Raw genomic sequence first — 24,221 nt, forward strand, 5'->3', positions numbered from 1 at the left:
CTGAGGTGGGAGGATTGCTTGAGCCTAGGAAGTTGAGGTTGCAGTGGATTATGATCACACCACTGCACTCCAGCCTGGGTGACAGAGGGAGATCCTGTCTCAGAAAAAAAAAAATAAATAAATAACAATGGACCAGTCAATCTTTCAGGGGAAGGCAGTGGGGATTGCTGCAACTTTTGGGTCTTTCCTAGAAGTAGCTTTTGAGGGAATGATGTAGTCATTCATTTTTAGGCTTTCTCAGGTCCTAATACATGAGTGTCAACTGATATAAATCAGGTAACCCAGAGTCATAGCCTCCCGTGAGGATTCTAGTTTACTCAGTAGATCAGGTGCAGTAACTCACATCTGTAATCCCAGCACTTTGAGAGTCTGAGGTGGGAGGATCACTTGAGGCCAGAAGTTCAAAACCAACCTGGGCAACATTGCAAGACCCTGTCTCTGAAAAAATAAAAATAAAAAACCAACAGAAAATAATGCTAAGGAGGATATGGAGAAATGGGGCACTTGGTACACCGTAGTTATGTAAATTAGTACAGCTACTATGAAAAACAGTATGAAATTTCCTCCAAAAAATAAAAATAGAATTTCCTTCTCCCTCTCCCTCTCCCTCTCTCCCTCTCTCCCTCTCTCCCTGTCTCCCTCTCTCCCTGTCTCCCTCTCCCTTTCTCCCATTCTTTGGTCTCCCTCTCCTTTTTTCGGTCTCCCTCTGTTGCGGAAGCTGGACTGTACTGCCGTGATCTCGGCTCGCTGCAATCTCCCTGCCTCGGGCTCCTGTGATTCTCCTGCCTCGGCCTGCCCAGTGCCTGGGATTGCAGGCGCGCGCCGCCAGGCCTGACTGGTTTTTGTATTTTTGGTGGACACGGGGTTTTGCCGTGTTGACCGGGCTGATCTCCAGCTCCTGGCCTCGAGTGATCTGCCCCCCTCGGCCTCCCAAGGTGCTGGGATTGCAGACGGAGTCTCGCTCACTCAGTGCTCAATGTTGCTCAGGCTGGAGTGCAGTGGCGTGATCTCGGCTGGCTACAATCTCCACCTCCCAGCCGCCTGCCTTGGCCTCCCAAAGTGCTAAGATTACAGCCTCTGCCCCGCCGCCACCCCGTCTAGGAAGTGAGGTGCGTCTCTGCCCGGCTGCCCATCGTCTGGGATATGAGGAGCTCCTCTGCCCGGCGTCCTGTCCATCTGGGAAGTGAGGAGCGCCTCTGCCTGGCTGCCATCCTGTATGGGAAGTGAGGAGCGTCTACACCCGGCCGCCCATCGTCTGGGATGTGAGGAGCGCCTCTGCCTGGTCGCCCCGTCTGGGAGGTGAGGAGCGCCTCTGCCCGGCCGCCACCCCGTCTGGGAGGAAGTGAGGAGCGCCTCTGCCTGGCCGCCCCGTCTGCGAAGTGAGGAGCGCCTCTGCCCAGCCGCCCCGTCTGGGAGATGAGGAGCGCCTCTGTCGGGTCGCCCAACGTCTGGGAGGTGAGGAGCACCTGTGCCCGGCTGCCCCGTCTGGGAAGTGAGGAGCGCCTCTGCCAGGCCGCCCTGTCTGGGAGGAGAAATTCTTCTGCCTTGGAATGCTGTTGATCTATGGCCTTTCCCCCAGCCCCCTGCTCTCTGAAACATGTGCTGTGTCAACTCAGGGTTAAATGGATTAAGGGCGGTGCAAGATGTGCTTTGTTAAGCAGATGCTTGAAGGCAGCATGCTCTCTAAGAGTCATCACCACTCCCTAATCTCAAGTACCCAGGGGCACAAACACTGCAGAAGGCCTGCGGCCTCTGCCTAGGAAAACCAGAGACCTTTGTTCATGTGTTTATCTGCTGACCTTCTCTCCACTATTATCCTATGACCCTGCCACATCCCCCTCTCTGAGAAACACCCAAGAATGATCAATAAATACTTCATAAAAACAAACAAACAAACAAAAAAAAACGAACACAAAACAGCTTACTGCTTACACTGCTGGGCAGAGTTCTCTGAACCTCTCTTCTGGTTCTCAGTGCTGTCCCATTCATGAATTGTTCTTGCCTCAAATAAACTCTGCTAAATTAAAAAAAAATTGAATTACTATATAAACCATAAATCCCACTGCTGAGTATGTATCCAAAAGAAAAAAGAAATATATCCAAGAGATATCTGCACTTCCATATTATTTTTCTTTTCCTTTGTTTCTTTTTATTTTTGTGAGACTGAGTTTTTACTCTTGTTGCACAGGCTGGAGTACAGTGGTGTGATCTTAGCTCATTGCAACCTCTGCCTTCCAGGTTCAAGTGATTCTTCTGCCTCAGCCTCCCAAGGAGCTGGGATTACAGGCGTGTGCCACTATGCCCAGTTAATTTTGTATTTTTAGTAGACATGGAGATTCACCATGTTGGTCAGGCTGGTCTCTAACTCCTGACCTCAAGTGATCCACCTGCCTTGGCCTCCCAAAGTTCTGGGATTACAGGCATGAGCCACTGCACCTGGCCTGCACTCCCATATTTTTTGCAGCATTATCCGCAATAGCCAAAATATGGAATCAACCTAAATGTCAATCAACAGATAAATGGATCAAGAAAATGTGGTAAATATACACAATAGAATATCATTCAGCCGTAAACATGAATGAAGTCCTGTCATCTGCAACAACATGGATGGAACTGGAGGGCGTTATGTTAAGTGAAGTAAGCCAGATATAGAAAGACAAACATGGCATGTTTTCACTCATATTTAGGAACTAAAAAACATGAAACTTAAAAATGGAAAGTAGAACGATGGTTATCAGAAGCTAGAAAGGGTAATGGGAAACAAAGAGTAAGAAGGGCGCGGAGGCTCATGCCTGTAATCCCAGCACTTTGGGAGGCCAAGACGGGTGGACCACGAGGTCAGAAGATTGAGACCATCCTGGCTAATATGGTGAAATCAGGTCTCTACTAAAAATACAAAAAAATTAGCCGGATGTGGTGGCATGCACCTGTAGTCCCAGCTACTCAGAGGCTGAGGCAGAAGAATGGCATGAACCCAGGAGGCGGAGCTTGCAGTGAGCTGAGATCACACTACTGCACTCCAGCCTGGGTGACAGAGCAAGAATCCATCTCAAAAAAAAAAAAAAAAAAGAAGGGAATGATTAATGGGTACAAAGCTGCAGTTAGGTAGGAGTAAGATCTAGAGTTCAGTAGCACCATAGGGCAATTCATGTTGACAATAGTTCATAGTAAATTTCTACATAATTAAAACAATGGAATTGGAATGTTGCTAACACAAAGAAATGATAAATTCTTGAGATGGTGAAAACCTGAGTTACCCTGATTTGAACATTACTCATTTTACACTTGTATCAGAATATCAGGCTAGGTGCTGTGGCTTATGTCTATAAACCCAGCACTTTGGGAGGCTGAGGCGGGTGGATTACCTGAGGCCAGGAGTTCAAGACCAGCCTGGACAACCTGGTGAAACCCCGTCTCCACTTAAAATACAAAAGTTAGCCAGGTATGGTGATGGGCTCCTGTAGTCCCAGCTACTCAGGAAGCTGAGGCAGGAGAATTTCTTGAACCCGAAAGGCAGAGGTTGCAGTGAGCTGAGATTGTGCCATTGCACTCCAGCCTGGGTGACAGAGGGAGACTCCATCTCACAAAAAAAAAAAAAGAACATCAGATATATCCTGTAAGTATGCATGAGATTTATATGTCTACAATAATTTTAAAATTAGAAAAATAGTAAGACTAGGCATGGTGGCTCATGCCTATAATTCCAGCACTTTGGGAGGCCAAGACAGGAGGAACACTTGAGTCTAGGAATTTGAGATCAACCGGGTCAACACAGTGAGCCCAGGTTCACCTCAGTGAACCATCACAGAGCTTCCTGGCCCACATGGGGCAAGTTCCAAAGATTCTCAAGGCAGTGCGGGAATGCTGCCTACAGGTCAGTGCCCTGGTCTCTTGTGTTTCTTGATAAGGAGAGAAGGGAGATGTTATAGGAAGATATCTCATTGGTATGAGTTAGCTTTCCAAAAGATGTATTTTTCTATTAATGTGGACTAGAAATATTTAGAATATGTAATATGCATTTTTCTAAAAGGGAAATTGGACAGAACTACTTTAATTCAGTGAAACCCACCAGCCACCTTGAGGACAGGCAAGGCTTGATCCTGCAATACACACTGTAGCTATTCCCTTCAAGGTCAGGGGGCAGCCCCTGGTGCAGTGAAGCCATTTCCTGGCATGGCCAAAGATCAGGAGTGGATTCCTCTGGATCTGCCCATTAGGAGTGAGCAGGGTCTCAGTATCTGGGGAGCAGTGAGGGCCCCTAAGAAGAGGGTAGATTTCAGTGGCTCATCATCACTGCCCACACAGAATGTTCCAGGCCACAACTGTGCATCCTTTGTGAATGAACCCAGTGAACAGGCATGGGAGAAAGCAAGGAAGAAACAGATGACTGAAGGGAAGTAAAAAATGGGTGAGAATTAATCAAAATGATCACATTTCAGTTTCGATGCCTTGATTTGCTGCAGCTGAACCTTAATCACAGACAACTTAGTACCTCTCATCAGTAACAAGAGATTTCTGATGTATAAATAGCTAAAAGATTGATCAATCATGGAAGACACCAGAAAGTTTCCATTCAGGTTCCATTTATTTTTGACATTTTAAAATAACCATCCTTGAGAGGGTAACTCCTGCATCACTCTAGAACTTCAGGTTCCATTTCTGAGTCTAGGAAACAGGTCCCTGAAGGCCTCATCGATGCCAAGTCAGCATTTTCACCCAGTCCTGCCCCCAGCTGAGTCATCTTTGTTTTTCCAACCACAGTCAGCACGTGCCTGAAATACATGGCTGTGTGCTTCCTTTAAGATGCACCTGACTGGGCCCAACTGCTCATGCCTGTAAACCCAGCACTGTGGATGGCCAAGGTGGTCAGATCACTTGAGGTCAGGTGTTCGAGGCCAGCGTCCTCCAACATGGTGAAACCCTGTCTCTACTAAAAATACAAAAATTATACTTTGGGAGGCTGAGGTGGGTGGATCACAAGGTCAGGAGATCGAGACCATCCTGGCTAACACCGTGAAACTCTGACTCTACTAAAAATACCAAAAATTAGCTGGGTGTGGTGTCAGGCACCTGTAGTCCCAGCTACTCAGGAGGCTGAGGCAGGAGAATGGCGTGAACCTGGGAGGCGGAGGTTGCAGTGAGCTGAAATCGTGCCACTGCACTCCAGCCAGGGTGACAGAGCGAGACTCTGTCTCAAAAAAAAAAAAAAAAAACAAAAATTCACTGGGTGTTGTGGCACATGCCAGTAACACCAGCTACTAGGGAGGCTGAGGCAGGAGAATCACTTGAACCTGGGAGGTGGAGGTTGCAGTGAGCTGAGATTGTGCCACTGCACTTCAGCCTGAGGGACAGAGCGAGACTCTATCAAAAAAAAAAAAAAAAAAAAAAAGCACCTGTGTCGTAGATTTTAGTGCCCAAGGGTCCAGAAGAAAGTGTATCCATCCCACTAACCAGGCCTTCCCTAAGAGCAAAGATGGAAGTCCACGTTCTCAGACGGCCATGAGCCACAGGAAGGGCAGGGGACGGGACCAAAAAAGATCCTCTTGGGCTGCCTGACTTCCCTGAGTGTACGCATCAGCTCAGCCCGAATTGGGGCGAGGATCTCCCAATTGGCATGACCCATGTTGTCAAGACTCTCCAGAGGGGCAGGATACAACTCCAGGCCTAACTTGCTCAGCCCGCCTGTGTGACGCAGTAGGTCTTTCAGAGCATTCGTGGAGGTCTCATTTCCGTGAAAGTAGAAGGTGGTGAGCTGGGAGCAGTGGCTCAGGGCAGGCAGGAGGACCCTGAGTTGGGAGTCCTGGATCTGACAGTCCTTTAACGTGAGGATCTCGAGAGTAGCAGCAACTTTCTCTAGCAGAGCTCTAAGGGGCTCAGGATTGGTGGTCCACATTAGGATATGAATCAGATGCAACTCCTTTAGCTGACTGAGGCTTGGGTACTGAGACAGACACTCCATGTCCCGATCAGCTAGGTAGGCATGACAGAATATAAAGGCCCCCAAGGGGTTCTTGAGGCACCTGGGGAGAGCAAGAAGTTAGTTATGGACAATGGTGCCAGTTAGAGGAGGGGGTTGGGAAAAAATCTCAATGGTAAACTTGAAGTGGGTATTGAGTAATTCTGCACCTTACTACAACACAGGTGTTATAGTAACTGCAATGGGGAAGCCTGTTTCACCCAAACACAAGTTTGTTCCTGTCATTAGATGATGGTCTGCGTGCAAGGTGCTGCCTGATGAAGGCTCAGATCATTCAGGGGCAGCTCCATTTTAGGCTCAGTCCTTTCAACCTCACTTGTGTGATTGGTTCAAGGCCACAAAATCTTTAAAGCCGCTTTACTTCATCTTTCAGCAGACAACCTCAGCTCTGGGCCAGAGGAGCCCAGTGGGAGATGTGCACAAAGAACTCAACTGAGCAAGGTCTAGGGACATCAGCTAGGGCCACCTGCCTGCAAAGGTTCCCTGACATGCCCGCGTCTGCAAACCACCTATCACTTTATACCACTCTCCTGCCTACTCCCTCACCTCCATCCAAGAAGCACGCTTTTCCCATGTCAACTACTTTTCCTGGGGTTCAAAAGGACCTTTTACAGACAGGGAATTAGAGACAGGATCATTGGTGTTTACTAAGCTGTGAGGACAGAGCTTCTACTGTGAAATGCACAGGTTTGATGCACTTTCCCTTCTTTCATATTCTCCTCTATATGAAGAGTAAGTTTCATCATATTAACTTCAAACACTTTTCCTTAAAAGGAATTCACAAATGCACCCTCCCTAGATCTGAACCCCTGACTAACTAGCTCCCTACAAATCTCTCTGTGTAGCATCTACCCCAGGCCATCCCTCTGCCCTTATTTGAGTGGTCTTGTGATACCCACTTCAGGATATAGAGCACTGAACAGCATAAGGCATTGGCATACTAGTGTCCCATTCCCTGTGACATCATCAGTGGCTGGCACAGAATAGATGCCCACTAGCATTTACTGTGAAAAAGAAAAAAAGTCTGTGGTGTGGTCTGCAGAGAAAGCTCACCATCCTTTCTTACCTGAGCAGGTGCTCCAGGTGCTCTTTGATATTACTGATCTTTCTTATATAAAGCATCTGAGGGTAGTACAGGCAGAGGAATGGAGAGTCCAAGTCAGGAACGAACTGCTGTTGGCCGCTTACATATAACTCATCGTCATAACCGAAGGCTAAAAAGAGTTTGCGAAGATTGCTCATCTTGCTCAAGTAAGGGGCAAACTTTCCTGTTTTATTCAGAGAGCACTTTCTCTTAACTTCCAACTCCTGGATACTGTCTGGGTATACCCTTTTCAATAAATTTCTGAAACTTGAAGTGGGCATTGAGTAATTCTGCAACTTACTACAACACAGGTGCACTAGACCTCTTCTGTAGTGGATCCACCCACAGAGGTAGCTCAGGCATTCATCCAGCATACTTTCCTTTAGGCAGAGGTCTATGAACACCTTTAAGGGCTGGGGCTCTCCCATCCTTGGACAGTCCTCCACTGTCTGCCTCTTACTCATGGCCTCTGGGGAGCAGGAGAGGGCCCTGGCTCCAGACCATATGGTCCAGAAATTCTCATCAACATCCCGCAAATCCAGCACTTGAAGTTTCCACCTCCTGTGAGTAACATAGGGGAAAAGCTCAGAATGTAGGCAAGGACCCACCCCTGACCTGAACTTTCACTCCACATCCAGGACAACAGTCAGCTGCTCCTGTCCTCAACGCTCCTCCTTCTGTCTTTTCTCCATCCTGCTCCCCCTTGGGTTCTGCCTGGTTCTCACTTCTAGAACCTTTACCATCCACTGGGAGAAAGCAGGTTCTTGTTTCCTCAGTGGACCCTGTATTTTGAGCAGTCCTTTCCCAGAGGATCTGGGCAATGGTCAAGGTCTCTCATGGGCACCAGCAGAAGCCTCTGAGCCACCCTAGCTCCCCAACCCCACCACTCCTCCTGAGCCCGCTGTCCCTTCCCTGGATGCCTGGACCCTTCCCACTAGGCCACCTGAGTCACCTCACCTGGGGTGAAGCTTCTGGGCCAGCAGTGTATCAAGTCCCTTCAGCACAGCTTGCAAGGTCTCCAGATGAGGTGTCTTCATCAGGGATCCCAGAGGGAGGCGTACGAAGGGCCAGGCCTGCACCATCAGCTTCAGGGCCTCACAGTGTCTCATGCTGAAGGCCTCCATGAACATCAGAGGGAAGACTTCCCTGGGCAGCTCGTCCAGGGTGAAAATGGTCAAGAACTGGTTCCTCAGCAGGCTCTGCCCTGCCAGCTGCAGGAGTCTGGATGGGGACTGGAGGCTCATTCTGACAAATCTGCAAGGAAAAGCTCTAGAGGACAATCCAGTGAAAAGGCAAGTTTCTCGGGCCATTCCCCATCAACCCGCACTTCTCCTAGGGCCAAAATCATTTCTCTAGCATGTGTGAAAGAGCCCTCAGTTTACTCCAATTCCATCTGCAATAAGTGGCCACAGAGGCATAGTTCTGCCCTTCTGGTACCAAGAAGAATGTGTCCCAACCTCTAAAAGCAGGCAAGATCACTCCTATAGGGTCCATGAATTATTAGCCACTGTTCCACTAAACTGATAGCACTGGGAAGTGTTAGCAAGGATCTTTGAAGCTCAGATCTCCACTTTTTTGAGGAAAAAAATGTCTTCTTGGCCGGGCACGGTGGCTCATGTCTGTAATCCCAGTATTTTGGGAGCCCGAGGTGGGCGGATCATGAGATCGGGAGTTCGAGAGCAGCCCAGCCAACATGGTGAAATACCATCTCTACTAATACAAAATATTAGCCGGGTGTGGTGGTCCATGCCTGTAATCCCAGCTACTTGGGAAGCTGAGGCAGGAGAATCTCTTAACCCAAGGGCCAGAGTTTGCAGTGAGCCAAAATCTAGCCACTGCACTTCAGCCTGGGTGGCAGAGTGAGACTGTCTCAAAAAAAAAAAAAAAAAAAATGTAAAGAGAAGCCAAGCATGGCGGCTTACAGCTGTAATCCTAACACTTTGGGAAGCCAAGGCAGAACAATCACTTGAACCCAGGAGTTCCAGACCAGCCAAGGCAACACAGTGATAGCCCACGTTTACTAGACTCTACTAGAATATAAAATAATTATCTGAGCATTGTGGCACATGCCTATAGTCTCAGCTACTCTGCAGATGGAGGTGGGAGGATGGCTTGAGCCTGGGAAGCAGTGGTTTCAGTTATCTGAGATTTTGCCACCACACTCCAGCCTGGGCAACAGAGAAAGACCCTGTCTCAAATAATAATAATAATAATAATAATAACAACAACAATAATAATAACACACTTTGGCATTGAGTCTAGGGGAAGAAATGGATCCTACATTCAAAACAAAGACTCTACCCTCGAAAATAGTGTATGGGGACAGACATGGTGGCTCATGCCTGTAATCCCAAGACTTTAGGAGACAAGGTGGGGGGTTTGCTTGAGTCCAGGTGTTCCAGACCAGCCTGGCTAACAAAGCGAGACCCCATCATTATAAAAAAATTTAATAGAACATGGTGGAAAGAATATCTTGATAATTTTAGTAAAAAACAAAGCCTATCTTTCAAAATCACAATAGCATTCCTGGGTGGGGTGACTCTTGCCTGTAATCCCAGCACTTTGGGAGGCTAAGGGCTGGCAGATCACATGGAGCCCAGGAGTTCCAGACCAGCCTGGGCAATATGGTACAACCCCATCTCTACTAAAAATACAATTAGCCAGGCCTCATGGTGTGGGTCTGTAGTCCCAGCTACTGGGAAGGCTGAGGTGAGAAGATCCCTTGAATACAGGAGACAGAGGTTGCAGTGAGGCAATGATCACACCACTGCAGTACAGCTGGGTGACAGAGTGAGACTTTAACTCTGTAAACTGTAAATTAAGGGCACACAATCTACAAACTTTAAATGTCAAGGAATGAGACATTAATTAATTGGACTCTTTTTTTTTTTTTATTGAGACAGAGTCTATTGCCCAGGCTGTAGTGCAATGGCGTGATCTCGGCTCACTGCAACCTCCACTTCCTGGGCTGAAGCAATTCACCTGCCTCAGCCTCCTGAGTAGCTTGGATTACAGGCATGTGCCACCATGCCCAGTTAATTTTTGTATTTTTAGTAGAGAATGGGTTTCACTGTGTTGGTCAGGCTGGTCTCAAATTCTTGACCTCAGGTGATGCACCCACCTTGGTCTCCCAAAGTGCTGGGATTATAGGCATGAGCCACTGTCCCTGGCCCAATTGGATTCTTTTTTAATTCTTTGGTTAAGAATTTTGAAATGACATAAAACAAAGCACAAATAAATTTTTTTTCCTTTTTAAGGCAAAGTCTTGGTGGGTCACCCAGGTGTGCACCACCATGCCCGGCTAATGTTTGCATTTTAAGTAGAGATGCAGTTGGCCTCACGTGATCTGGCTGCCTTGGCCTTTCAAGGTTGCTGGAATTACAGGTGTGAGGCATCATGGGAGTCTCAGCTACTTGGAAGGCTAAGGAGGGAGGATCAGTTGAGCCTGGGGGACAGAGGTTACAGTGAGGTGAGGAGTTTGAGAGCAATGTAGCCAGCATGGCAAAATCTCATCTCTACTAAAAATACAAAAATTAGCTGTGCATGGTGGCAGGTGCCTTGTAATCCCAGCTACTTGGGAGGCTGAGGCAGGAGAATTGCTTGAAGCTGGGAGGCAGAGGTTGCAGTGAGCTTAGATCGCGACACTGCACTCCAGCATGGGTGACAGAGTGAGACTCCTTCTTGGAAAAAAAAAAAAAAGAACTTCGAAATGTGGCAGGGCCCAGTAGCTCATGCCTGTTATTCCAGGACTTTGGGAGGCCAAGGCAGGTTGATCACTTTAGAGGTCAGGAGTTCAAGACCAGCCTGGCCAACTTGGTGAAAACTTACCTCTACTAAAAATACAAAATTAGGGCTAGGCACAGTAGCTCACACCTGTAATCCTAGCACTTTGGGAGGCCGAGGCGGCCCGATCACGAAGTCAAGAGTTTGAGACAAGCCTGGCCAACATGGTGAAACCCAATCTCTACTAAAAATATATAAATTAGCCAGGTGTGGTGGCAGGTGCTTGTAATCCCAGTACTCGGGATGCTGAGGCAGGAGAATTGCTTGAACCTGGGAGGTGGAGGTTGCAGTGAGCCGAGATTGTGCCATTGCCCTGCAGCCAGGGCAACAGAGTGACGTTCCATCTCAAAAAATAAAAATAAAAATAAGAAAAGAAGAAGCTTATCGAGCCCTGAAGCAACATGGGAAAAAAAATACAAAATTTAGTCAGGCATAGTGGTGGGTGCCTGTAATTGCAGAGAGTAGGGGGGCTGAGACAGGAGAATCACTTGATCCAGGTGGCGGAGGTTGCAGTGAACCAGGTCATGCCACTGCACTCCAGCCTGGGTGACAGAGCAAGAGTCTGTCTCAAAAAAATAAAAGAGAATTTTGAGATGGCATAAACTAAAACAGAAATAAAATATTTGGAGAGTGGCTGGGCGTGGTGGTTCATGCCTGTAATCTCAGCACTTTGGGAGACTGAGGCGGGTGAACCACGAGGTCAGGAGTTCAAGACCAGCCTGGCCAACATGGTGAAACCCTGGCTCTCTAAAAGTACAAAAACAATTAGCCAGGTGTGGTGGTGGGCGCCTGTAGTCCCAGCTACTTGGGAGGCTGAGGCAGGATAATCGCTTGAACTTGGGAGGTGGAAGTTGCAATGAGCTGAGATCATGCCACTGCACTCCAGCCCAGGCAACAGAATGAGACTCTGTCTCAAAACAAAAACAAACAAACAAACAAAAATATATATATGTGTATATATATTTGGAGTGTAGATAAAACTGTATTAGAGGAAAAATCAAAGCCTACATCTGTTCATCTGAAAAACAGGCAGGAGAATTCTCTGTGTTGTCTTGACCTGCCTGTCGTCATCCTGACTGTCTAACTGTGGGTCATAGGAGTGCCCTTTGTGGAGGTCCCTGACTTACCAGATCTGGACTCACTTTGCCGTGTACTCGGATCTCGTGGAGAACCAAGCGGTAACTGCAGGCACCACAGCTCTGGGTCTCTTCTGGGGGTGCTCACAAGCTTTCTTGAACCTTTCTCATCATACCTCCCCTTTTCAACCACCAGCTTCCCATCAGAGGGTGATGCCTGATTGGATTTCTGAAGATCCACCCAGTTAAGCCTGTGAATTCAGGTATCCATTCAATCCCTTGGATATCCTAATCATGAAACTGAAAGTGTTGGGATTAGAATGCAAGTCAAGAATTCATTTTGATAACGTTGATCCAGACAAAGATCTCTGAACCATAAAGCTTTCAGGTTCTGTTTTTCTGTCTAATCTCAGGAGCAGATTGAACCCTTCCCTGTCTCAAACTCAAAAATAGGAAGGAAGGTCACATATTAGTACAACTCATTCTCTGTGGAGGGCATTAAGGAATGAATTCTTGACTTCCACCCTAATCCTAACAAGCACTGATGGAATTTACTAAGGGACTGACTGATAAGGTGGGTGGTGTGTGCCTGTAATCCCATTGAGCAATTCATATTGAGGAATTATTTTCTTATTTTGCTGAGAATATTTTTAAAATCTCGAATGAGTCATTGAATTTTTTCAAATGTTTTTCCTACATCAATTAAGATGATCATTTTCTGGTGCTTTTATTCTATTTATTTGTTTAAATACATTGGTTGAATTCAAATGTTCAACTAATTGTGCATTTTTTATTTTTATTTTTGGGAGACAGAGTCTCACTCTGTGGTCCCGGCTGGAGTGCAGTGATGTGATCTCAGCTCACTGCAACCTCCATCTCCCGAGTTCAAGCGATTCTTCTGCCTCAGCCTCCTGAGTGGCTGGGATTACAAAAGTGCACCACCATGCCTGGCTAATTTTTGTATTTTTACTAGAGACAGGGTTTCCCATGTTCCCCAGGCTGGTCTTGAACTTGTGATCTCTGGTGATCTGCCCACCTCGGTCTCCCAAAGTTGTTGGGAGTGCAGGCCTGAACTACTGCGCCTGGCCCAGTCATGCATGTTTGGTTGATATTCAAATGTTAAAACCATTTTCATTGTCCCTTTGGTCATTTTTATAAATTGTTGGAAGACACATAGATGGGTGGGATTGGAAGGAGAAGAGTGGAGAGACAGGTGGCCCTAAGGTGGGTGGAACGTACATATGCCTTCATTTTACTGAGGACTAAGGTCTGAATTTTTTATCTTGCCCAAATTCCTAAGGAGTCTACAGAGTCATGCTCCGAAATCATAAATTCTCATCAGATGAGTTTTTTTTAGCCCTGTATATGGCGACTTACTTTCCAATCTGACTCTGGCATAACATCCTGTGACAGAGGAGAAAGTCAAGATATTTTGTCCCAAGGCATGTTTCTTTGCCATATCTTGAAATGGCCCTGCAAAGCTGTCCTTTATGGAGGAAAATCTGCATCTGTAAAGAATCTCTATTAACACAGCTAGATCTTTTTCTTGCAGGCCCTCCCAATCCTGAAGAGATGAACTGTCTGGCACCTTTTAAGGGTCTGAATAGTAAACATTTGTCATCTGTTGTCTCTAAGGGTGGCCACTATAATATTTAAAAGAACCTTGGTCTCCACAATCTTTTATTTCACCCTGACCATTTCCTTTCTATGGATCCCAGGTCTTTAGACAAACTCAACCAATTGTCAACCAGAAAATGTTTAAATTTACCTATAGCCTGGAAGCCCCCCACCCTTCAGTTGTCTCTCCTTTCTGAGCCAAACCAATGTAATTCTATTCTTTTCTTTTCTTCTCTCTCTCTCTTCCCACCCCCCCCAACCTTTCTTTCTTTCACATGCATTCTCACTCTGTCGCCCAGGCTGAAATGCGGTGGTGTGCTCTTGGCTTACTGTGACCCCTGTCTCCTGGGTTCAAGTAATTCTCCTGTCTCAGCCTCCCAAGTAGCTGGGAATACAGGCACACACCATCACGCCTGGCTAATTTTTGTATTTTTACAAACATTAGACGGGGTTTCACCATGTTGGCCAGGCTGGTCTCTAACTCCTGACCTCAGGTGATCCACCCACCTCCGCCTCCCAAAGTGCTGGGATTACAGGCGTGAGCCACTATGCACCCGGCCATGTATTTCTTTTTTCTTACTTTCTTTTATTTTTGAGATGGAGTCTCGCTCTGTCGCCCAGGCTGGAGTGCAGTGGTGCGATCTCAGCTCACTACAAACTCCACCTCCCAGATTCAAGCAATTCTTCTGCCTCAGCCTCCTGAGTAGCTGGGATTAAAGGTGTGTAGCACAATGCTAGGCTGATTTTTGTATTTTCAGTAGAGATGGGGTTGCAGCATGTTGGCCAGGCTGGTCTTGAACTCCTGACCTCAAAAGATCCACCCACCTCGGCCTCTGAAAGTGCTGGGATTACAGGCATGACCCACAGCGCCCAGGGGACTGGCCATGTATTTCTTAGATGTATTTAATTGATGTCTCATGTCCCCCTAAACTATAAAATCAAGCTGCGCCCCAACCTCCTTGGGCACATGTTCTCCAGACCTCTTTTTTTTTTGAAACGGAGTCTTGCTCTGTCGCCCAGGCTGGAGTGCAGTGGCGTGATCTCGGCTCGCTCTCAGCTGCGCCTCCCGGGTTCATGCCATTCTCCTGTCTCAGCCTCCCGAGTAGCTGGGACTACAGGCACCCACCACCACACCCACCTAAGTTTTTTTTTGTATTTTTAGTAGAGACGGGGTTTCACCATTTTCGCTAGGATGGTCTTGATCTCCTGACCTCGTGATCCGCCCGCCTTGGCCTCCCAAATTGCTGGGATTACAGGCATGAGCCACCGCACCCAGCCTCTCCAGACCTCTTGAGGGCTGTGCCATTGGCCATGGTCATTCATATGTGGCTCAGAATAAATCTCTTCACATCTATTACAGAGTTTGACTCTTTTTGTCAACATTGCTATTATATTTTTTGACTGCATACATATTACATGTGTGTATTTATTATATACAGTGTTCTGTTGGTATGTATCATTTATTTTACTACTTATTTATTTTAAGTTTGGAAGGGAGAGCTTTATTTTTCATAAAAGGTGGCCACGGCCAGGCAAGGTGGCTCACAGCTGGAATTCCAGCACCTGATCCCAGTGGGTGGATCACCTGATATCAGGAGTTCAAGACCAGCCTGGCCAACATGTTGAAACCCTGTCCCTACTAAAAATACAAAAATCAGCTGGGCATGGTGGCCCATGCGTGTAATCCCAGCTACTTGGGAGGCTGAGGCAGCAGAATTGCTTGAACCTGGGAAACAGGTTGCAGTAAGCCGAGATGGCGCCACTGCACTCCAGCCTGGGTGACAGAAGGAGACTCCATGTCAAAAAAAAAAAAAAAAAAAAGAGTAGCCAAGTGTCGGATGGCCACTCTGATGGGAGGAGCAGCATCAGGCAGTTGGTTGCTATGAGTGGTAGATTCTTAAAGAGCTGGTTTCTGTTTCATCCTTAAGGAAGAAAGGCTAATGGTGGTTAGCAAGGGAGGGGGTATAGTGAAGCATGTGGGCCCCCCCACCCACCATCTCGTTCTCCTTGAGAACTCAGTTTTCAAGGATAACTGGGGGTCCCTCTTGACCAACAGGGGGTCTGTTTCTTCAGTTAGGGGGCTTAGAAATTCACTGTTATTTCTCATTTTTCCCCCTGTTCACCAGAATATGCCAGAAGCAGCATCAATGGCCAAAGTTTTAATTTGTCTCATGCGGATGACAGGGTGGTGGAGCTACCTGCCTTGGTCCACCCAGCACCTAGGTGGGACTCCTATGGATGTGAGATTCAGAGCCAAAAGACTTACAGCCAATTAAAGCATCCTAGGCCAGATGAGCATGGTGGTGGGCAGGCATGCATCAACCCTTAAAACCTTTTAGGCAACATAAGCCTAAAACCAAAGCCAAAAAGCAAGGTTACAAAAATTGATTTATCTATAAGTTCTACGCATTGAGCTACTGCAACCTTGGTTTTAGTTAGACTTGTAGCAATTAGCTATAAACAAAAACATTTCCCTTAAACCACTTAAGGTAAGGAATTTAGAGACTTCTGTGTCCCACAGCATTTTTTTGTGGTCTCTATTGTAATTTGTCCTAAAGTGGCCAAAAAATGTCTTCATCATGTCTCTATTTGCATAAATCCAATAGTGAGAACAACTATACCCAAAAGGCTTTATCACCACCTGTCTTGATATCCTCTTGGTGATTCTCCTTTAATGCTCTAGAAAGCAGGAATTTTTCCATAATTGGAATGGATGAATAATGACCCAGGAGGAAAAGTCCCTCAGTTGCCAACTGTTAAGGCATCTGTGTGCCCATTCTTTTTTTTTTTTTTGTTGGATACGGAGTCTTGCTCTGTCACCAGGCTGGAGTGCAGTGGCACAGTCTCGGCTCACTGCAACCTCTGCCTCCTGAGTTCAAGGAATCTCCTGCCTCAGCCTCCCAAGTAGCTGGAACTACAGGCATCCCCCACCACACCCAGCTAATTTTTGGTAGAGACAGAGTTTTACCTTGTTGGCCAGCAATAAGGAAATGATTCAGAACAACTGGGCTCCCAACTAAACCCACCCTGAAGCCTGGAACCTTGGCCCTAAGTGAAAACAGCTAACCCCATTTTTCTGCCCAAATGATTGCCCTTTTGGCCTTCCCCACACCTTATCCTGGGCCCATAAAAAGACCAGATGGCAGAGCAACACAAGCGGCTGCTGCAAGTGGTTGGGGATGCAAGATGCTGAGCATCGGAATACAAGTGGATGAGCATTAAAGCCTACAGACAGATGCAGCTAACTTCAGATGGTGTGGCTTCAGGGGAAGATTGCCTTCTTGCTGCACCATGACCTTTCTTTTTTTTTTTTTTTGAGACGGAGTCTCACTCTGTTGCCCAGGCTGGAGTGCAGTGGCATGATCTCAGCTCACTGCAAGCTTTGCCTCCTGGGCTCAAGAGATTCTCCTGCCTCAGCCTCCCAAGTAGCTGGGATTACAGTCACTCGCCACCATGCCCAGCCAATTTTTTTGTATTTTTAGTTGAGATGGGGGTTTCACCATGTTGGCCAGGATGGACTTGAACTCCTGACCTCAGGTGATTCACCTGCCTCAGCCTCCCAAACTGCTGGGATTACAGGCTTGAGCCACTGCGCCTGGCAGCACCATCCCCTTTCTAACTCCCCTTTCCACTGAGAGCCACATTTATCACCCAATAAAATCCTTCACTTATGCTACTCTTTAAATAGTTAATGTGACCTGGTTCTTCCTTTACACCGAATAAGAACTTGGGTGTCAAAAAGGGCAGGCACAGGAAGCTGTCACTCTGACCCTACGCTGAACTGTTAACACTCAGCCATCCACAGACTGCAGCCAGAGTGAAACAAGCCACTCTAGTTCCTGCCCATGAAGAAGGTCAAGGTCAAGGGAACAATCCTGTCTCAGGAACACACTTTACTGGACAGGTTATCAAATGCTTAAAGAAGATTTTACAAATTTAATGGCACTACCATTGCCCTTGTTTTTCTCAGCCTTCTACAAAGGTTGAATGAACAAATGCTATCTTGTAACTAAAATTAGCTAAATCAGGCTGGACATGGTGGCTGACATCTGTAATCCCAGCACTTTGGGAGGCCAAGGCAGGTGGGTCACTTGTCAAGAGTTCGAGACCAGCCTGGCCAACATGGTGAGACCACTTCTCTTCTAAAGATACAAAAAGTAGCTGGGCATGGTGGTGCATGCCTGTATTCCCAGCTACTAGGGAGGCTGAGGCAGGAGAATCACTTGAACTCAGGAGGCAGAGGTTGCAGTGAGCTGAGATTGCACCATTGTATTCCAGCCTGGGTGACAGAGAAAGACTCTGTCTCAAAAAAAATAATAAAAATAAAATAAAATTAGCTACATCTACAGGGAAGACTAGATTACACTAACCAAAAGTTTTTTTTTTTTTTTGAGGCAGAGTCTCTCTCTGTCACCCAGGCTGGAGTACAGTGGCGTGATCTCAGCTCACTGCAAGCTCCGCCTCCTGGGTTCACACCATTCTCCCGCCTCAGCCTCCTGAGTAGCTGGGACTACAGGCACCTGCCACCACGCCTGGCTTATTTTTTTCTATTTTTAGTAGAGATGGAGTTTCACTATGTTAACCAGGATGGTCTTGATCTCCTGACCTCGTGATCCTCCCGCCTTGGCCTCCCAAAGTGCTGGGATTACAGGTGTGAACCACTGCGCCCAGCGAACCAAAAGTTTTACCAATGACTTTTTTTTTTTTTTTTTTTTTTTTGAGATAGAGTCTCCCTCTGTCACCAGACTGGAGTGCAGTGGCACGATCTCTGCTCACTGCAACCTCTGCCTCCCAGGTTCAAGTGATTCTCCTGCCTCAGCCTCCCAAGTAGTTGTAACTACTGGTTTATGCCACCATGCCAGGCTAATTTTTGTATTTTTAGTAGAGACGGGGTTTCGCCATGTTGGCCAGGCTGGCGTCAAACTCCTTACCTCAACTGATCCTCCCACCTTGGCCTTCCAAAGTGCTGGCATTACAGGTGTAAGCCACCGTGCCTGGCCTCTAACTGAACATTCTGTAAGTTCTACTGTTCAAAGTTTAGCTTCTTTCACTAAGTAAATCAATTGCTGGCTATGTATACATTTTTTTTAATCTTTATTTTTGTTTTTCTTTTTTGAGACAGGGTTTTGTTTTGCAACCCAGGCTGCAGTGAAGTGGCACGATCACGGCTTATTGCAGTCTTGACCTGCCAGGCTCAATCAATCCTCCAAATCCACCTCCTAAATAGCTAGGGTTACAGGCATGTGCCGCCACACCTGGCTAGGATTTGTTTTTTTTTATTTTTTGTAGGGACAGGGCTTCACCATGCTGCCCTGGCTGGTCACTAACTCCTGGCCTCTGGGCTCAAGCAATCTCCCTGACTTGGCCTCCAAAAGTGCCGGGATTGCAGGTATGAGCCACCAAGCAAGGCCTGGAAATTTATATCTGTGCATAGAAAACCTTAGTGCAACTGGGTTGAACTAGGCAGTGTTCCAGACTCCCTCTGTAATCCGACTCTTTGGTTTGACACACATTATGGAGATTGGAAGCCAATGTGTAAGGGAAATCGATATAAAATTAGAATATGACCACTACTTAGGAGGCTGCAGCAGAACGATCACTTGAGTCCAGGAGTTCAAGGCTGCTATGAGCTATGATCATGCCACTGAACTCTAGCCTGGGCAACAGAGTGAAGAAGGCCTTATCTCAAAAAACAAAACAAAACAAAACAAAACAAAACAAAAACAAAAACAAACAAAACAACAGTCAGGGGTAGTAGTTCATGCCTGTAATCCCAGCACTTTGGGAGGCTGAAGAGGGCAGATCACTTGAGGTCAGGAGTTCAAGACCAGCCTGGTCAATGTGGTGAAACCCCATCTCTACTAAAAGAACAAGAAAAATTAGCTGGGTGTGGTGGCAGGCCCTTGTAATCCCAGCTAGTTGGGAGGCTGAGCCAGGAACATAGCTTGAACCCAGGAGGTAGAGGTTGCAGTGAGCCGAGATGGCAACACTACATTTAGACTCTGTCTAAATCAAAGCAAAACAAAACAAAACAACAAAACAAAGCAAAGCAAAACAAAACAATACATGAGCATGATCATGTTACCCTCTACTACGTAATCAACATCTTACTAAAACCAGACATTGGTGGCTGGGTGCAGTGGCTCACGTCTGTTTTCCCAGCCCTTTGGGAGGCCAAGGCAGGCAGATCACCTGAGGTCAGGAGTTCAAGACAAGCCTGGCCAACGTGATGAAACCCCGTCTCTACAAAAAGTACAAAAAAATCAGCCGGGCATTATGGTGAGTGTCTGTTATTCCAGCTACTTGGGAGGCTGAGGCAGGAGAATCGCTGGAACCTAGGAGACAGAGGTTGCAGTGAGCCGAGATCGTGCCATTGCACTCCAGTCTGGGTAATACAGCAAGACTCCGTCTCAATAAAAAACCCAAAAAACAAAAAACTAAAAAACTAGACATTGGTTTAATGGAAACATGAGAGGCAAAGGGATTGTCTCTACAGTTCTACTATATGAAATAAATAATAGCTTCTTTTGTTTGTTTGTGTTGTTTTTGTTTTTTTGAGACAGAGTCTCACTCTGTCACCCAGGCTGGAGAGCAATGGCGTGATCTTGGCTCACTGGAACCTCTGCCTCCCGGGTTCAAGCAGTTCTCCTGCCTCAGCCTCCAGGTAGCTAGGATTACAGGTGCTCTCCACCACACCTGGCTAATTTTTTGTATTTTTAATAGAGATGAGGTTTTGCCATGTTGGCCAGGCTGGACTGAACATCCTGAGCCCTAGTGATCCACCCACCTTGGCCTCCCAAAGTGTTGGGATTACAGGTGTGAGCCACTGCACCTGGCCAATAGTTTGGTTTATTAGATGTATCAATAATCAGGGCATTTTGTAGAGGAACCTACTTATCCTTTAATGGAGATAGCATGCAATGGCTACTTCATCTAATTCATTAAAATACTTTTTCTTCGTACATTTATTTATGTATTTATTTTATTTTATTTTTATGAGATGGAGTTTTGCTCTTGTTGCCCAGGCTGGAGTGCATTGGTGTGATCTTGGCTCACCACAACCTCTGCCTCCCCGGTTCAAGCGACTCTCCTGCCTCAGCCTCCCTAGTAGCTGGGATTACAGGCATGTGCCACCATGCCCGGCTAATTCTGTATTTTTAGTAGAGAGGGGGTTTCTCCATGTTGGTCAGGCTGGTCTTGAACTCCCAACCTCAGGTGATCCACTCACCTCAGCCTCCCAAAGTCCTGGGATTACAGGCGTGAGCCGCTGTACCCAGCCTTATTTACTTATTTATTTATAAGACAGGTTCTCACTGTGTCACCCAGGCTGGAGTGCAGTGGCAGATCTCAGCTCCCTGCAACCTCTGCCTCCTGGGCTCAAGTGATCCTTCCACCTCAGCCCCCCAGGTCACTGAGAGTACAGGTGCATGCCACCATGCCCAGCTAATTTTTGTATTTTTTGTAGAGATGAGGTTTTGCCACATTGCCCAGGCAGGTCTTGAACTTCTGGACTCAACAATCTGCCCACTTTGGCTTTCCAAATGCTGGGATTACTGGTGTTAACCACCATGCCTGCTCCTCTATCCCAATTTAAACCACAATCACACAATCTGGTGTCAATGGAAATTAAGGCTGTTGAGGGAGAAATAATTTGATAAAAGTTTATTGGAAGCTGAATGTGAGAATTGACCCAGGAATATACGGCAACAAAGTGGGTGTGTTCCAAAGTCTGTTATAAGTTGGAATGCTTTCATGAGAGAGTGTAGAAGGCAGTGGGACTCCTCATAGCTGAGTTGTCCTTCTTCAGTGATGGGTACAACACAGAGGTTACAATCATTGGCCAAGTTTGACAACGAATAGTCTAAAATGCTTGATGTGCAAGACAGTCAAACTTCATGATCAAAATCAAATCAGTGTCCTTCTCAATGTCAGAAGGTGAAGCCTTCATCAGTACTTGAAGAGTTTGAGAAGCTCATGATCAGATGATTTACTCAGGGACAGGATGCAAGCCATGAATGGTAATTCCTTCCCCAGATGGTTGGTTTGGAAGCCCGCCAACTGTGATTTGCAGGTCTTTGTTTTTGTTTTTGTTTTTGTTTTTTGAGATGGAGTCTCACTGTGTCACCCAGGCTGGAGTGCAATGGTGCAGTCTTGGCTCACTGCAATGTCTGCCTCCCTGGTTCAAGCAATTCTCCTGCCTCAGCCTCCCAAGCAGCTGGGATTACAGGCATGCCCCAACACACCTGGCCAATTTATATATATATATATTTTAGTAGAGATGGGGTTTCACCATGTTGGCTAGGCTGGTCTTGAACTCCTGGACTTAGGTGATTCACCTGCCTCAGCCTCCTAAAGTGTTGGGATTACAAGTGTGAGCCACCAAGGCTGGCCGATCTGCAGGTTTTCACTGGCAATGTGCAGATGCAGCTATGATGAAGAATAACCATGACCGTCACATAACCCCCAACTGGTGGGGAATGGGATCCTTTGACCCTTTCTCACCCTAAAACTGGGTTACTTATCTGTGTGTCAACAAAAATATGGTGTACTTAACAGACAGAGAAAGAGACTCTGTAAACAAGGATTTTTTTCTTATGAAATGAGCAAAGCAATCAGAATAGGTGTGAGACTATTCAGGGAGGTCAAGGAAGACAAGGGTTTTGAAAGGGAAAATAAGGAGGATTACATAAGTGGTTTTGAAAGCATTCTCCTTGGCTCCTTGGCCATAAGGATCACAATTAAGGTGGCATTGGCCAATGTTGAAAAGATTCTCCCTCCATCCCCACAAAAACCCAACATGTTGACCATGCCTTGGTTCAATCTCAAGGTCCCATTGGAACACTAATCTCAACCCAGCCCAGCCCAGCCACCACCCTTACTTCTCTTTGTAATTTTTACCTGATTTCCTCCAGAGAAACCTGGAACAAAGTCTTGAGAGCATTCACACACTTAGTGGTACCTCTCTTCCACACGAATGAGCATACGATTTGCTCATATGGGTAACTTAAATCCCAAATGACCAATATATACACGAACATTTAAATTCGATTTTGTAGGGATAAAACCACTGCCTTCATGAAGCTGTTTTTTGTTTTGTTTGTTTTTGTTTTTGATACAGGCTCTGTTGCCTAGCCCAGAGGGCAGTGGATTGATCCCGGCTCACTGCAACCTCTGCATCATGGGGATCAAAAAATGGATCTTCCCATTTCAGCCTCCAGAGTAGCTGGGACCATAGGTGTGTGCCACAATGCTTCGCTGAATTTTTTTTTTTTTTTTGAGATGGAGTCTCCCTCTGTCCCAAGTTGCAGTGCAGTGGCATGACCTTGGCTCATTGCAACTTCCAGCTCCCGGGTTCAAGTGATTCTTCTTCCTCAGACTCCTGAGTAGCTGTGACTAGAGATGCGTGCCACCATGCCCAGCTAATTATTGTATTTTTAGTAGAGATGGTGTTTCACCATATTGGCCAGGCTGGTCTCGAACTGCTGACCTCGTGATCTGCCCACCTTGTCCTCTCAAAGTGCTAGGATTACAGGCGTGAGCCACCATGCCTGGCTTATAAAGTTTGAACTCTGAAACATTTTATTTTTATTTATTTATTTATTTATCTTGAGATGGAGTCTTGCTCTGTCAACCAGGCTGGAGTGCAGTGGCACGATCTTGTCTCACTGCAATCTCTGCCTCCCAGGTTCATGCCATTTTCCTGCCTCAGCCTCTGGAGTAGCTGGAACTACAGGCACCCGCCACTATGCCTGGCTAATTTTTTGTATTTTTAGTGGATACACGGTTTCACTGTTAGCCAGGATGATCTCGATCTCCTGACCTCGTGATCCACCCACCTCGGCCTCCCAAAGTGCTGGGATTATAGGCGTGAGCTACTGTGCCTGGCTGAAAACCTTTTATAGTTTTGTTTTGTTTTGCTTTTTGAGGCGGAGTCTCTCTCTGTCAGCTAGGCTGCAGTGCAGTGGCATGATCTTGGCTCACTGCAACCTCTGCCTCCTGGGTTCAAGTGATTCTCCTGCCTCAGCCTCCTGAGTAGCTGGGACTACAGGCGCCCGCCACCACACATGGCTAATTTTTGTATTTTTAGTAGACACAGGATTTCACCATTTTGGCCAGGATGGTCTCAATCTCCTGACTTCGTGATCCACCCGCCCGGGCCTCCCAAAGTGCTGGGATTACAGGCATGAGCTACCGCACCTGGCCCATTTTGATAATTTTGATGGGGCCAAAGATTTCCCCAACATTAGTCTTTTTAGGTTTTGTTGTTCTGTCTAATGTCAGGAACAGAGTGAGAGTTCCCTGTCTCACACTCAGGACAAAGAAGGTCACATACTGGTAAATTCCATCAGTGTTTGTTAGGGTTAGGGTGGAAGTCAAGAATTCACTCATTAATGCCCTCCACTAACAGAGATGGAGTGATAGTAATATGTGACCTTCCTAGTCCTGAGTGGAAGACAGGGAAGCGTTCAACCTATTCCTGAGATTAGACAGAAAAGCAAAACCGGAAAATATTATGGTTTTGAGTTCTTTGGTCACATCAAAATCATCAAAATGAGTTCTTGACTTCCACCCCAATTACAGTGCTTTCAATTTCATGACTGGATATGTGATTCAATCCATTATTCTGCAGAAAGCCAAAACTTCAATCAGGCTTAACTGGGTGGAGTTCAGAAATCCAATCAGG

The 24,221-nt window shown here is 46.6% G+C and overlaps 1 protein-coding gene across 1 annotated transcript; it reads right to left on the bottom strand.

Moving 5' to 3' along the window:
- Positions 1 to 5,338: 5,338 nt before the first annotated feature.
- LOC129014834 (PRAME family member 17) lies at positions 5,339 to 8,331 on the bottom strand. The gene is made up of 3 exons (XM_054452475.1): positions 8,019 to 8,331; positions 7,044 to 7,622; positions 5,339 to 6,020 (listed from the first exon to the last, which is right to left on the bottom strand). The coding sequence occupies exons 1-3, from the start codon at positions 8,303 to 8,305 to the stop codon at positions 5,462 to 5,464; spliced, it is 1,425 nt and encodes a 474-aa protein (XP_054308450.1). The 5' UTR covers positions 8,306 to 8,331; the 3' UTR covers positions 5,339 to 5,461.
- Between the last annotated feature and the right edge of the window lie 15,890 nt (positions 8,332 to 24,221).

Source organism: Pongo pygmaeus, chromosome 1 (genome assembly GCF_028885625.2).
Source record: "Pongo pygmaeus isolate AG05252 chromosome 1, NHGRI_mPonPyg2-v2.0_pri, whole genome shotgun sequence".
NCBI classification, from domain to species: domain Eukaryota; kingdom Metazoa; phylum Chordata; class Mammalia; order Primates; family Hominidae; genus Pongo; species Pongo pygmaeus.